This window comes from Sebastes fasciatus, chromosome 9, assembly GCF_043250625.1.
Source record: "Sebastes fasciatus isolate fSebFas1 chromosome 9, fSebFas1.pri, whole genome shotgun sequence".
In the NCBI taxonomy this organism is placed as follows: domain Eukaryota; kingdom Metazoa; phylum Chordata; class Actinopteri; order Perciformes; family Sebastidae; genus Sebastes; species Sebastes fasciatus.
The window spans coordinates 35,256,958-35,271,512 of NC_133803.1; the positions used below are offsets into that span (position 1 = coordinate 35,256,958).

At 45.0% G+C, this 14,555-nt stretch overlaps 1 protein-coding gene across 11 annotated transcripts in view; it reads left to right on the forward strand.

Annotated features, from left to right (window-relative positions):
• Positions 1–14,555, forward strand: part of ehbp1 (EH domain binding protein 1) — a 214,003-nt gene that overhangs the window by 141,710 nt on the left and 57,738 nt on the right. For 6 of the 11 annotated variants that reach the window (XM_074647439.1, XM_074647434.1, XM_074647436.1 and 3 more), the window contains 3 exons: positions 1,699–1,959; positions 4,867–5,024; positions 13,019–13,157. In XM_074647439.1, the coding sequence (XP_074503540.1) occupies positions 1,699–1,959; positions 4,867–5,024; positions 13,019–13,157 (558 nt within the window). Of the gene's footprint in view, positions 1–1,600; positions 1,960–4,866; positions 5,025–13,018; positions 13,158–14,555 lie in introns of those variants that run through there. The other 5 variants (XM_074647444.1, XM_074647441.1, XM_074647440.1 and 2 more) reach the window with 4 other exon arrangements.

The window sequence follows — 14,555 nt, forward strand, 5'->3', positions numbered from 1 at the left end:
ATGGTGGGTTATCCATGCAGCTAGAGCTGCTCAGGTCTCCATTTGACTTTCTTCTAGCATGTTTTGATTCCTTTTGTTCCTAATGTGGAGACGCTGTTGTTTCTATTGAGCCCCTCAGGAGACTTAATGGAATATGTGCTTTCATGTTTTGGTGGTTTTTGTTTGCCCTGCCTCTTTTATCCTGAACAAGAAAGGCAGGCTAACAGATCTCTGAATGAGGGGAATTAAGCAGAGCTCTCATTTTCACTTTGTGTGTCAGATATTTGTGCTCCGATGCACACCGACCCGCCGACAGACGGACACCGATCAATCACTGTCTCTCCTCGTCTCTCAGGTGGAGTCTGCTGCCTCCTCAGACCATGAATCTGGTTCTATTAGATTACATTTATTAGTTAGTTGCACACACTTAAATGCGACAGTCCTGCACAGACACACACACGGGCACTTCGTCCACACCCAGACGGTGTTTTAGGTCACTGAAAACGAGGCTTCTGTAAAACTCAGGATGAAGATTTACAGAAACTTTCAGTGTTGATGTGTAGACGGAGAAAACCAACACGTTCTCAATCTCAACTCTTCAAACACCAGCGCTTGGTCAGTGACGTCTTACGTTACGTGTCCTTTCAAAATAAAGTTCCGTTTTCACAGGAAGTTGGGTTTCGGCTACATTACCACTCGGTTTGGTTTAGGTATGACTCACGTGACTCACGGCTGACGTGACACAATCAGTCAACTTTTAGTTTCACACGGGACACGAACAGCGGTCTCCTGGTGTAAAGTCCTGTGTTTGCCCCCCTTTAGTGGACTCTCTATGCTATTAATACTTCCTCAGTTGCTCTGACGTCTTATAACTCCGCAGGTGGGTTTACATTGGAGTCAGTTGAAAGCCTGGTGCGTCGCATACAGTCACTAACGAGCTCCTCCATGCGTCGGTGTCCGGATTTTTAAACATGGAAATGGATAACTGTTTTTTTGTTTACATTTTCATTTTTATTGATCATTGTTGTAGGTCTATGGTACGACGGTACGACGACGGTACGACGACGGTACTACGACGGTACGACGGTACGACGGAGTATTAGGGCCACATTGAGAAAAAATCATAAATCTGAGATTTAGAAAATAAAGTCGTAATATTACAAGAATAAAGTTAAAGGTTTATGAGAAACAAGTCGTAGTATTATGAAAATAATGTCATAATATTATAAAGTAGTAATTTTAAGTGTTATTTTCTTTTTTCTCGTTTAGTTATGACTTTATTCTCGTAATATTCTGACTTTATTGTGTAAATCTCAGATGTTTTTTCCCTCAGTGTGGCCCTAATACTCCGTAGTACATTGTCTCTTTGGCCCTCACTGCATTAGACTGATATACTATATACTGAGACTATAAACTGTGTTACCTTCATCACAATGATCACATGTTTTGAGGCTCCAGACAGATTTCTTTTTCTTTTATTTTGCCTAAACTGTCTCTTTAGATAGTAAAGGTTGCTGACCCCTGGGTGAAGGGGAGAAGACATGTTATGGTGGATTATACGTTGAAGACGAGGATTATTGAATCGGGTCATTTAACATGTTCTCTTCTTCCTCCCTCACAGATTACTGTTAACACAAACTCACCCTGATCTTCTCTCTGCACTCGTTTAACACTTCTCATCTCTTCCTTTCACGTTTCCTTCCCTCCGCACCCCCACAGATGTTTGGGATGGAGTGAGAGGTCATCATGAGGATGATGGTGAAAGGGGTGAGGATGAGGAAGAGGGGAGGGCTGAGGAAGAGCAGCTGCGTTTTGGTGCTGGTGGTGGTGGTGGTGGTGGTGGTGATGATGCTGTCGCTGCCACATCTGCGTCTGCGCTGGTTACTAACCCACTGCCTCTGGAGGTCCTCCTTCCAGCCAGCTCCAGCACCCTGGTCCCCCTGGAGCTTACTAACCCCGGCTCTGAGCTAACTTCTCTGGGTAAAATCTCTGGCTGAGGCTGTGTGGTGCTGCTGCATGCTTCATTGTCTTGTTGCCTTTTTTCTAACTAACTCATCTACCTGCCTGCTATCTTGTGTTTCCTACATATTCAGTGGTCAGTTGAGTTTATGACACACCACCTTATCTCCTCCACCCAGTGAGCTCACCTTCTCAATGCATCGGAGCATTTACTGAGAACCAGTCATGTAAAGTAAACTGTCTTCATCAACATTTGAACAGGCTGGCAGCAGTCTGATCTAAGCTTTACCTGCTCATTTACTCACTTTACTACACACTTTACACACCTAAATATTCAGCCATGACGTTGAAAATCTTTTAGATAACACTACGCTACGCTTTCTGTTCTCCAACACGACAAACTCTGCCCGTTTCCACCGTGGATGTATTCCTCTATTCCACCGTAGTCTTACGTCACCTCGCCAGATTTCACCACCAGACTTCTCCTTCAGCGAGACTCTGTCCATAATGTCAGACACTCTTATAACAACAATCAGAGCCTGTCATGGCAAAAACAAGCACTTTTAATGGAGATAAATGACGGTGTCAGCTTGCCCCGATAGCACCATATAGCAGCCTGTGAGCAGCTGCCGTCTACAGCGTTCTCCCTCAATGCTGGACCAGTTTCAGTAATGGTTGTCCCAATTAGTCAGTTAGACACTGAAACATGGGAAAATAGGGTGGAAAACTACTGAAGTGACCCTTTAAGTGCATGTCATCTATCTTTCAGTGCATCATCATGAATGATCCTCTATGTACCTCTGCTGTATTGGCTGCGTCCTCATTGGTGCTTCACTCAGGAGGAACTAACTAACCTACAGTAAACAGCGCTGCCATGTTGTCGTCGTCGTCGTTGTTGTTGTTGTTTCCCTTTCATTAGAAACTTCTTTAAGTAGTAATTAATAAACTCTAAGTAGTAATTAATAAACTCTGAAAAAGTGCTCCCCCGACAAAAAAATAAAATGATATCTTCAGGAAAGCATTTGCTCAAATCTTCAGAGGTAAACTAATTACTTTGTTTTGTATTTTAATTTCATGTATTTGCTGGCGATGTGAGATAGGTGAGAGTAGTACAGTGACGGAGCAGAAGAAACAAACATGAGAACAGACGAACGCTTCCTCTCCGGCTTTGAAGTGCTCTATCTCTGCACGACTTGTTGTGTGCTCCTCTTTTTCTTTTTGTTCTTTGTTGGTGGTAATATTTTATGTGGTCTTGAAAGAAGTGATTGTAACAGTAAAGCAGCTGATGCCACACTTCTTCATCCTGCAACTACATGTTCAGTGTTTGTCATCACTTTCCTGCAGCCTGGGTCATCCACCCTCCTCCTCCTCCTGTACATCCTCCTGTACATGTGTGTTTGTGACGAAGTTCAAGAGTGTGTGTCTATGTTTGGCGTCTGTATGCATGCATCATGGGATGTGTGTGTGTGTGTGTGTGTGTGTGTGTGTGTGTGTGTGTGTGTGTGTGTGTGTGTGTGTGTGTGTGTGTGTGTGTGTGTGTGTGTGTGTGTGTGTTCGTGCGTGCGTGCGTGCGTGCGTGCGTGCGTGCGTGCGTGCGTGCGTGCGTGTGTGTCACGGAGGGAGGTGACACATGAAACGGTCGCCCTCCTGTTCTTTCATCTTCTTCAGTGCGGTGCAGTCTGGCCTGGCAGGCGAGCTGCGGTTACCGTTCCCTGGAAAATAAATAAAGCTGTACGCAGCGACTGGAAGGCAGAGAGAGAGAGAGAGAGAGAGAGAAAAAGAGAGAGAGAGAGAGCTAACAAATTAGGGATGGATGGAGGTAATGGGATGGAGGGTGGAGGTTAGAGGAGGGAGTTAGAAAGAGAAGTGCAAGATAGTTTTGGAGAGAATTAGCATGTAGGTGCTTTAAAGGAGATTATTTCAGCATTTAGTGGAAACATTTTGCTCCTAAAAGTTGATCATTAGATCATATCATCATATCATCATATCTCATTTGGAGAGATTTTAACCTAAAAACAACAAAAATTAAAAGATTTCGTGCAAAGTTGCTTATGGTTTTAACAAGATAGTTTAACAAGGTAGTAAATGTTGATCACCACTCTTACATCCACCAAACTTTCCAGTTTCATTCTTATCTACAGTATATTCTGAAGGTTTTTACAGAGAGGTTTGTTCATGTCATTCATCTTCTGATTTATAAAACATGTTTTTCTTAAAAATATGGTGAAAATACGACAGTATTTTCTGATTAATGGAGCTATAAAAAGAGATATCCAAAAGTTCCCAATGTAAAAACAAAATGAAACAATAATTTTGAACCTGACTTTATTCAATGTTCAGATTTCTGTTGTGGAAATATATGCAAATTAGCTCACATATTTAATATGGTAATGCCTCATTTGCATATTTAAACATCACATTTCAGAAAACGTTTAACACAAAAAAGAACCTGTCTTAATGTCAGTAATCAACCGCGGAAGTTTCATGCTGATATCTGTCAGTTAAAACTTTTATTCACCTGTAGTGTCTCTTTCTCTGGTTCTCTCTCCTCCTCTCCATCTTGCCCCGTGGTTACCATGGTGATAGTCCCGGTTAATGTACACTCGGGTACCTCAGCATCTCTCTGCAGTACAAACAGGACTTCAGGCTGCCTCGTCTGTCCAGATCTCTATCTGTCTCACACATCACACAGTCGACTGTATATCCTCCCACTCAGGTGTCTGTGTGTATACGCTCCTTATCAACGGCTGTGCCCGAGTGTGTGTGTGTGTGTGTGTGTGTATGTGTGTGTGTGTGCGCACATGAATGCAAACTAAGTGGTCTCCCCTTTCCCGTCTTCTTAACTTTGTACAGTGTACTGTATGTATTTTTGATGTATTAATAGACTGTTTGTACTCATTCTCTCTCTCTCTCTCTCTCTCTCTGCAGGTACCAACAGTAAGCATGTGGATCTGAAGCTGAAGAAGCTGGTGGAGGTCAGCCCAAGAAGAGTCACCTCCCCTTCATCCCCGTCCTCCACCTCCTCCTCATCCTCACCCACTGCCTCCTCCTCCGCCTCCCCAGTCAGCCCTGCAGAAGGACTGGAGGTACGCACTAACACCCACTGGGTGTCTGTATTTCCTCTCTCTCTCTCTCCACCTCTCTTTCCTTTTATCTCTCTCTGTATTTTTCTGTCTCTCCATGCCATCAAAGGGTCAGTCCAATCAATCAGGTCCGTTTGACCCCGGGTTGTCAGCCGGCTGACCCTGTTACACATCAGTCAGCCGGACCACTTCATGTAAGACCGTAGCTTATCCCTCCGGTGTCCGTATGAGTCTGTCTAAAGCCAGCAGACACTCACACGCCGGCATCATAACGCTCTACATAACCTGTAGCCGTCCTCTTCTATCGACTGTGACCTTTTCACACAGCTGATGGAGGAGGCTGCATGTGTCCGTCTTCTGATGTGAATATTGAGTCAACAACAAGTAGTCGGCCAGTCTTAACATCTGTTTAATTGATTTTGAATGTCAAGTGGAATAAGGTGTGTGTGTGTGTGTGGTGTGTGTGTGTGTGTGTGTGTGTGTGTGTGCATGTGTGTGTGTCGATACAAGTGAAGCCCTCTGTGCTTATGGCGACGCAGGATGTCTTTGATCATCGATTCACATAAACACCCTCTCGTGTTCAAAGACTAAAAGGCTTCGGCTGCTTCCACACTAACACCTTTTAAAACGGAAACCATCTCCGTGCACCACGAGCGCTTCAGAAATAATAATAATATAATATATAACCAACACGCCTGGAAACGCATATCACATGACCGTTCACGTACACTGGGCATGCGCGTACCGGTGTAAACAGGAAGCAGATTTGTCTACTCTGTGGTTGCTTAGTTACAGAAAATACAACAAAGTGTTATTGATTTTAAAATCATCTTTCCTCAAACAGAGTTTTATTTTTTAAGGCTGCTACTGGGTTACTATGTCAACTTAGACCTCTCTCACACACATCAAATTTACTTTAAAATGAACACTTACAAATCAAAGTTTAACTACATCAGGGGTCAAGACATTTGGTCAACACACGTCTGACTCGTTTCCTCTCTGCCGGCTGGAATCAAACCTGTGACATTGTGGTTATACGGCGTGCTCAATAGGTCTTTTTAATTTTGTAACGGTGTTATAAGGGATGGGATTTGGTAACATTTATATCGATACCGATGACCGATATCGGTTCTGTTCATCAGTCCGATTCTTTATCTTTTAGGCTTTTCAGCATTAACACAGCCGTTATAATATCTGAGTCTATCTGCCCAATAACCTTTGATCATGTTAAAATAAAGGGAGAGAGGACGCAGTGAGCACTAAGTCCACAGCCCCCGGAAAGCAGCGAGGGATGCTGTAAAGCTCACGGCCGGAGCCGCCTTCACTCCGGGCCTCTCCAAGCCGACCTAGTCGTGACACACCGCACGGAGGAAACAAGCCCCGGGGAGAGGTCCAACAAGGGGACCCTCCCACAGCGAGCGGCTGCCCCTGACCTGCCAAGTTGAATCCCTGCACAGAATGCACGGACCCCGAGTGTAAAAACATTCATTCAGGTCATTATGAAACTGTGGTGCGCCTGCATCTAGCTTATGAATGGGAAACCCTGCTCCTTCTGGTTGCAAGTTTCCAGCAATGTTGACGCAGAGTTTATCATCATGACGAATGAGTTTATCGTCACGACGAATGAGTTCATCGTCACGACGAATGAGTTCATCGTCACGACGAATGAGTTCATCGTCACGACGAATGAGTTCATCGTCACGACGAATGAGTTCATCGTCACGACGAATGAGTTCATCGTCACGACGAATGAGTTCATCGTCACGACGAATGAGTTCATCGTCACGACGAATGAGTTTATCGTCACGACGAATGAGTTTATCGTCACGACGAATGAGTTTATCGTCACGACGAATGAGTTCATCGTCACGACGAATGAGTTCATCGTCATGACGAATGAGTTTTTGCGGTGCACAACTGTCAGAAAAACCTACTGGCATGGATGAAAGAAACATGAAAACCTCGGAGGCGACGGATCGGACAATTTGGAACCGGTTTCTCGATTCCCATCCCTGGATGTTCCATGCAATATTCAGCCATCATTTGTACTCAGCTGCTCCTCTAATGTACCTCCATGTTGGCATCGTTTATTGTCACCAATGGGATATAAATTAATATAACAACACAAAACTACTAAAACAAATCAAAGCTTTTTTTACAAGTAATGTTTGCACATGTACAGAATCTGTTTGTGCAGTTGTGTGACTTCTTCTGTCCTCTAAATAAAGGATAAACTGTCTTCTTGTCCCAGGAGGATTGGGCATCCTAAAAGTCCTTCAGGCGGGTGGAACGACCTGCAGGAACATCACACACACACACACACACACACACACTCTCACTCACTCACTCACTCTCTCTCTCATTAGTGATTGTGTGTATGCGCAGCCTCGGTAGCGCACGATAAGGGCATGCGACGCTCAGCAGACTGCAACGTTAGTCACGCAGCCCCCTGCACGCACATTCAGACTCACACACACCAAAAGCACTGAATCGCCACCGCCACCGCGATGATAGCAGCGATAAGAGATAAAGAGGGAGGGAGGGGACACCCCAATATCTGCCTGTCCCAGAGAGGAAACGGGAGACAGAGGGGGAGCCAAGTGGACAGCTGCTCTCTCTCTCTGTGTGACCGGGAGAGAAAGACATTGTGGAGTTAGTTTTTAAGAAGGTGTTGGAGGCCAGTAAAGGTGTTGTCTTCAGTGTTGTCTTTAACCTCTGGTTGGAGGCCAGTAAAGGTGTTGTCTTCGGTGTTGTCTTTAACCTCTGGTTGGAGGCCAGTAAAGGTGTTGTCTTCAGTGTTGTCTTTAACCTCTGGTTGGAGGCCAGTAAAGGTGTTGTCTTTGGTGTTGTCTTTAACCTCTGGTTGGAGGCTAGTAGAGGTGTTGTCGTTAACCTCTGGTTGGAGGCCAGTAGAGGCGTTGTCTTCGGTGTTGTCTTTAACCTCTGGTTGGAGGCCAGTAGAGGCGTTGTCTTCGGTGTGTTAACCTCTGGTTGGAGTCCAGTAGAGGTGTTGTCTTCGGTGTTGTCGTTAACCTCTGGTTGGAGTCCAGTAGAGGTGTTGTCTTTGGTGTTGTCTTCGGTGTTGTCTTTGGTGTTGTCCTCGGTGTTGTCTTTAACCTCTGGTTGGAGGCCAGTAGAGGCGTTGTCTTCGGTGTTGTCTTAACCTCTGGTTGGAGACTAGTAGAGGTGTTGTCTTCGGTGTTGTCTTTAACCTCTGGTTGGAGGCCAGTAGAGGCGTTGGAGGCCAGTAGAGGCGTTGTCTTCGGTGTTGTCTTTAACCTCTGGTTGGAGGCCAGTAGAGGCGTTGTCTTCGGTGTGTTAACCTCTGGTTGGAGTCCAGTAGAGGCGTTGTCTTCGGTGTTGTCGTTAACCTCTGGTTGGAGTCCAGTAGAGGCGTTGTCTTCGGTGTTGTCGTTAACCTCTGGTTGGAGTCCAGTAGAGGCGTTGTCTTCGGTGTTGTCGTTAACCTCTGGTTGGAGTCCAGTAGAGGTGTTGTCTTTGGTGTTGTCGTTAACCTCTGGTTGGAGTCCAGTAGAGGTGTTGTCTTTGGTGTTGTCTTCGGTGTTGTCTTTGGTGTTGTCCTCGGTGTTGTCTTTAACCTCTGGTTGGAGGCCAGTAGAGGCGTTGTCTTCGGTGTTGTCTTAACCTCTGGTTGGAGACTAGTAGAGGTGTTGTCTTCGGTGTTGTCTTCGGTGTTGTCTTTAACCTCTGGTTGGAGGCCAGTAGAGGCGTTGGAGGCCAGTAGAGGCGTTGTCTTCGGTGTTGTCTTTAACCTCTGGTTGGAGGCCAGTAGAGGCGTTGTCTTCGGTGTGTTAACCTCTGGTTGGAGTCCAGTAGAGGCGTTGTCTTCGGTGTGTTAACCTCTGGTTGGAGTCCAGTAGAGGCGTTGTCTTCGGTGTGTTAACCTCTGGTTGGAGGCCAGTAGAGGCGTTGTCTTCGGTGTGTTAACCTCTGGTTGGAGGCCAGTAAAGGTGTTGTCTTCGGTGTTGTCTTTAACCTCTGGTTGGAGGCCAGTAGAGGCGTTGTCTTCGGTGTGTTAACCTCTGGTTGGAGTCCAGTAGAGGTGTTGTCTTTGGTGTTGTCGTTAACCTCTGGTTGGAGGCCAGTAGAGGCGTTGTCTTCGGTGTGTTAACCTCTGGTTGGAGTCCAGTAGAGGCGTTGTCTTCGGTGTGTTAACCTCTGGTTGGAGTCCAGTAGAGGCGTTGTCTTCGGTGTGTTAACCTCTGGTTGGAGGCCAGTAGAGGCGTTGTCTTCGGTGTGTTAACCTCTGGTTGGAGGCCAGTAAAGGTGTTGTCTTCGGTGTTGTCTTTAACCTCTGGTTGGAGGCCAGTAGAGGCGTTGTCTTCGGTGTGTTAACCTCTGGTTGGAGTCCAGTAGAGGCGTTGTCTTCGGTGTTGTCGTTAACCTCTGGTTGGAGTCCAGTAGAGGTGTTGTCCTCGGTGTTGTCTTTAACCTCTGGTTGGAGTCCAGTAGAGGTGTTGTCCTCGGTGTTGTCTTTAACCTCTGGTTGGAGGCTAGTAGAGGTGTTGTCTTTAACCTCTGGTTGGAGGCCAGTAGAGGCGTTGTCTTCGGTGTTGTCTTTAACCTCTGGTTGGAGTCCAGTAGAGGCGTTGTCTTCGGTGTGTTAACCTCTGGTTGGAGGCCAGTAGAGGCGTTGTCTTCGGTGTTGTCGTTAACCTCTGGTTGGAGTCCAGTAGAGGCGTTGTCTTCGGTGTTGTCGTTAACCTCTGGTTGGAGTCCAGTAGAGGTGTTGTCTTTGGTGTTGTCGTTAACCTCTGGTTGGAGTCCAGTAGAGGTGTTGTCTTTGGTGTTGTCGTTAACCTCTGGTTGGAGTCCAGTAGAGGTGTTGTCTTTGGTGTTGTCTTCGGTGTTGTCTTTGGTGTTGTCGTTAACCTCTGGTTGGAGTCCAGTAGAGGTGTTGTCTTTGGTGTTGTCTTCGGTGTTGTCTTTGGTGTTGTCCTCGGTGTTGTCTTTAACCTCTGGTTGGAGTCCAGTAGAGGTGTTGTCTTTGGTGTTGTCTTTGGTGTTGTCTTTAACCTCTGGTTGGAGGCCAGTAGAGGCGTTGTCTTCGGTGTTGTCTTAACCTCTGGTTGGAGTCCAGTAGAGGTGTTGTCTTCGGTGTTGTCTTCGGTGTTGTCTTTAACCTCTGGTTGGAGGCCAGTAGAGGCGTTGGAGGCCAGTAGAGGCGTTGTCTTCGGTGTTGTCTTTAACCTCTGGTTGGAGGCCAGTAGAGGCGTTGGAGGCTAGTAGAGGTGTTGTCTTTGGTGTTGTCTTTAACCTCTGGTTGGAGGCCAGTGAACGTGTCAGATCCACAACAGTTAAACAATAAGTAATAATTGGGTGGACGGCCTCAGCGTCCTAATCAGTCTCTCCGGGGATTTACTCCCTTCTGCTAAATCAACAGTTCCTGTAGATATGTGCAGCGGTTTGCAGTTTTTCACCATCAACACACTGAAATGTATAAAAAAAAAAAAACACAAATCCTTCTCCTGAATATGACAAGGACAGCAACATTAATCCAATAAACCCTTTGACATCCAATTATCAGTGTTTGTTACACTTTGTCCTGCAAACAAACATATGAAATATTCATAAGATCCCTTGATGGACTACTGTTCAACTTATGGTGCTGTGAGCACTTTGTTGAGTCAAACTCTGAACCCTAATATCCTTTAACCAACAAAACATGCACGTATATGCAGGGTTTTTTAACTCTCCTGTTGTCCCCTGGTCAAATTTGACCCGTTTCCAAATTGCATTATATCATAAATATGGATATCTTTCATCTAATTGCCCCAAAATAACATGGATGGTTCCCTACTGTGGTCTTTGCAAAATTAAATTTTAAAAAATGACCCCTACTTTTATTGAATTGTGGGTGTTTTATTCAAATCTATTGCATCTCGGGAAGACCAACGGTCTGCTATACATAGCAACGGTCTGTTATAGAGAAATAACAGACTGTAGAACGCCGTGATTGACCAATCAGAATCGAGTATTCAACAAAGCCGTGTAATAATTCCTGATAATGAACCCCTCGTCGGGCATTATAGGCAACCGAGGAAGTCGAGGATGGTCTCAGTTTTTAGGTTACGTTACGATCCGTTCACACATTGGCAATATAAAGTGATTAATACATGTAAAATGTTACATATAGTACCTTTAAAGTATAAACTCTTTACTTTGTATTGCTTTAATGAAAGGTATCTATGTATATAATTTGACATTTTGAATTAATACATTGCCCCACCACACATAATGAAAGGAGGATGACCCTTGTGGTTCTCTGATAAGAGAGTCGTCCCAGTTTATAAGATGTTGTGACGTAAGCAGCACCCGACTCACTCAGAGGAAGCTCAGCTGTCTTAGTTTGATATTACAGTTTATTCCCCTGAAGAAGAGACTTTCATGAAAATACTCGCTCTTCTTTTTTCCCACCTCTGACTCAGCAATCTCTGAGAGACAAGTTTGTTTATTCACGTTCTTCACAAAGTGTCACTTGGGACTGCTGTAATTTGATAATGCTGATGGAAGCCAAACATTAATTTGACACTGAACAACACATTGTTGTGATCGTCACTTTTCACTGGAAGATGGAGAGATTCAGTTGAGTTTGATTTAGTCTTTTATCTGCTCCTCCTCACTTCTCCTGCGATCAGTAATTTAAATCTACTCTCTGCTCTTCTGCTCTTCCTCGGTGCTTCTCTCACATGCACACGCTTTCACACATCCCAGCTCTCTAGCCTTTATGTTTTAAAATGTTTAATTGGGCATTTTGTCTGCAGGACTTCATAAATAAATGTGACAGTAGGTTTTAAGAGGCTGGTAGAAGCTGACGGACTAATAGACGAAACAAAGTGAGAACAGACTAATTGCTGGCGTTGTGTTTGAAAGTCAATAATCTGAAGCTAAACTAACAACTCCCCGTCTCCGGCGCGCTCCCCGCCCACGCCGTCTCTATTAGTTCTCCTCGCTCTGCACACCCTGCTAGACTATCTCCCTCCCGTCTCAAGCAGTGGAACATGTTTTGCCCTAATTGTCGACTTTATTACACGTTTCGCCGTCTTATTAACGTTGCCACGGCGTCAATCTCAGCCGGAGTCAGTTTCTTTTCCACTCGGCTTGACATATTTGGAGGCCCCCCGGTAATAAAGCATTTCTGCACGCCGTTTTTTGATAGTGGAAGAAGCGAGCGTGTAGCTTTTTAACACATGTTCGCTTTGAAAACAATAGCGTTTTTTTTGCATTTTGCATAATCTTAATATATTTTCTGGCTGGAGGTTTTGTTGAAAGTCAAGTTAATTGCCTGCTTTTTGTCTCTCTCATGAGTGAGGGAGAGAATGAGAGAGAGACTGTGTGTGTGTGTCTAACATATCAACTTCTACCAGATTTATCTCATGGCCTGTCAGTAAGCCTGTTTGCACACACGTGTGTTTACATGTGCACTAATGGGGTGCGTGTGCGTGCGTGTGTGTTTTTGGTCACAATAATCAGAGCAGCTGTGAAATCCTGCAGCGGCTGCCTAATAGAAGCCTGAGAGCAGATCTAAGTGGCTGGTAGAGGCTGACGGGATAATAGAGGAGATGTGAAGAGGCTGCAGACTAATCGCTGACGCTGGTTTTTACACTCCGTTGTAATTTGAAGTTAACACTGATGAAACACTGATCGACATTTTTCACCATTTCTGACATTTTAAAGACAAACAACTAATCAATTACTAGAGGGAATGATCAACAGATTAATAAACAGTGAAAATAATCGTTAGTTGCAGTCAAACTTTCATCCATCTCTCCACATCTCTGAGTTTCACATGTTGATCTGAAACGTCATGTCCGTACATGTAGACTATTTCCTCTCTTACGTTGCACAATCTGTGATTTGTGCTTCCCTTTTTGCATAATATCCTAACCCTCTTTTCAATCACTAAAGTAACACTATTATATTCCTGTGACATGCAGCATCCTCAGTAAGCGACACATTCTCTCTGCGTTTCACAGAATAACGCCGAGGAGTTGCGAGCAGAGCGGCTGCGCAGAGCGACTGAGAGGTTGCGCAGCCCGGTAGTCTTCAACAAGGATTCTGCAGTCAGGAAAACACAGCTGAAGTCCTTCAGCCAGTATGTGGAGAGCAGACCAGGTGGGGGACGATGCAACACAAACACACACACACACACACACACACACACACACACACACAATGCATAGAGTATTTACACAGGGAGGTACTGCATGTTTGCACACAGCAACACTTGAGGGGGTGGGGGGCCAGAGGCTCAATAATGATTCACCTGTTCTTCTTTGTTAACTTTCCTCTGTTACTTCTAACCACAGTCAACAAATCAACTCCAAGATGTCAAGAGACACAAAAAAATACTGAAAGCTTCAGTTTTTAACACATATTTCAAGATTTCAAGCCAAACACCGTAAAGAACACCGTAAAGAACACCGTAAATAACACTGTAAAGAACGTAAAGAACACCGTAGAGAACACCGTAAAGAACACCGTAAAGAACACCGTAAATAACACTGTAAAGAACGTAAAGAACACCGTAAAGAACACCATAAAGAACACCGTAAAGAACGTAAAGAACACCGTAGAGAACACCGTAAAGAACACCGTAGAGAACACCGTAAAGAACACCGTAAAGAACACCGTAAGGAACACCGTAAAGAACACCGTAAAGAACACCGTAAGGAACACCGTAAAGAACACCGTAAGGAACACCGTAAGGAACACCGTAAAGAACACCGTAAGGAACACCGTAAGGAACACCGTAAAGAACACCGTAAAGAACACGTAAAGAACACCGTAGAGAACACCGTAAGGAACACCGTAAAGAACACCGTAAAGAACACCGTAAAGAACACCGTAGAGAACACCGTAAAGAACACCGTAAAGAACACCGTAGAGAACACCGTAAAGAACACTGTAAAGAACACCGTAAAGAACACCGTAGAGAACACCGTAAAGAACACTGTAAAGAACACCGTAAAGAACACTGTAAAGAACACCGTAAAGAACACCGTAGAGAACACCGTAAAGAACACCGTAAAGAACACCGTAAGGAACACCGTAAAGAACACCGTAAGGAACACCGTACATCCACAAAGAAAGCAGAAACGTTTTCTATGCTTAGGCTGAATTCACAGCAGATCAGGCGTTCAGCGATTCGGTATTGGAGAGTCACTTTAACGGCTCATTGACTGCGACTCTTGACATGTTTTGTTCCCTCATGTCTGGGTTGTGCAGCTCTGGATCGCCGGTTATGTGATTTGCCACCACAGCGTGTCATCAGGTTGCGTTTCTCCAAAAGTTGATTCAGTTTCTACTTTTCCCGAAAACGTGCTTTCTGCAAGGACGGCCTCACGGACGTGAGCTGACGTCGAATCGTGACAAGAAAACCTTTAGATCTTTTATACTCCGTGCAGGTTTCTCCTCCCGGCAAACCGACATTCTCAAAGTTCTCAGTTAGAGAAATTTGGATGTGCGCTGACGGGCGAAAACCTGACGCACGGAACCCCCATAAAGGGCCGT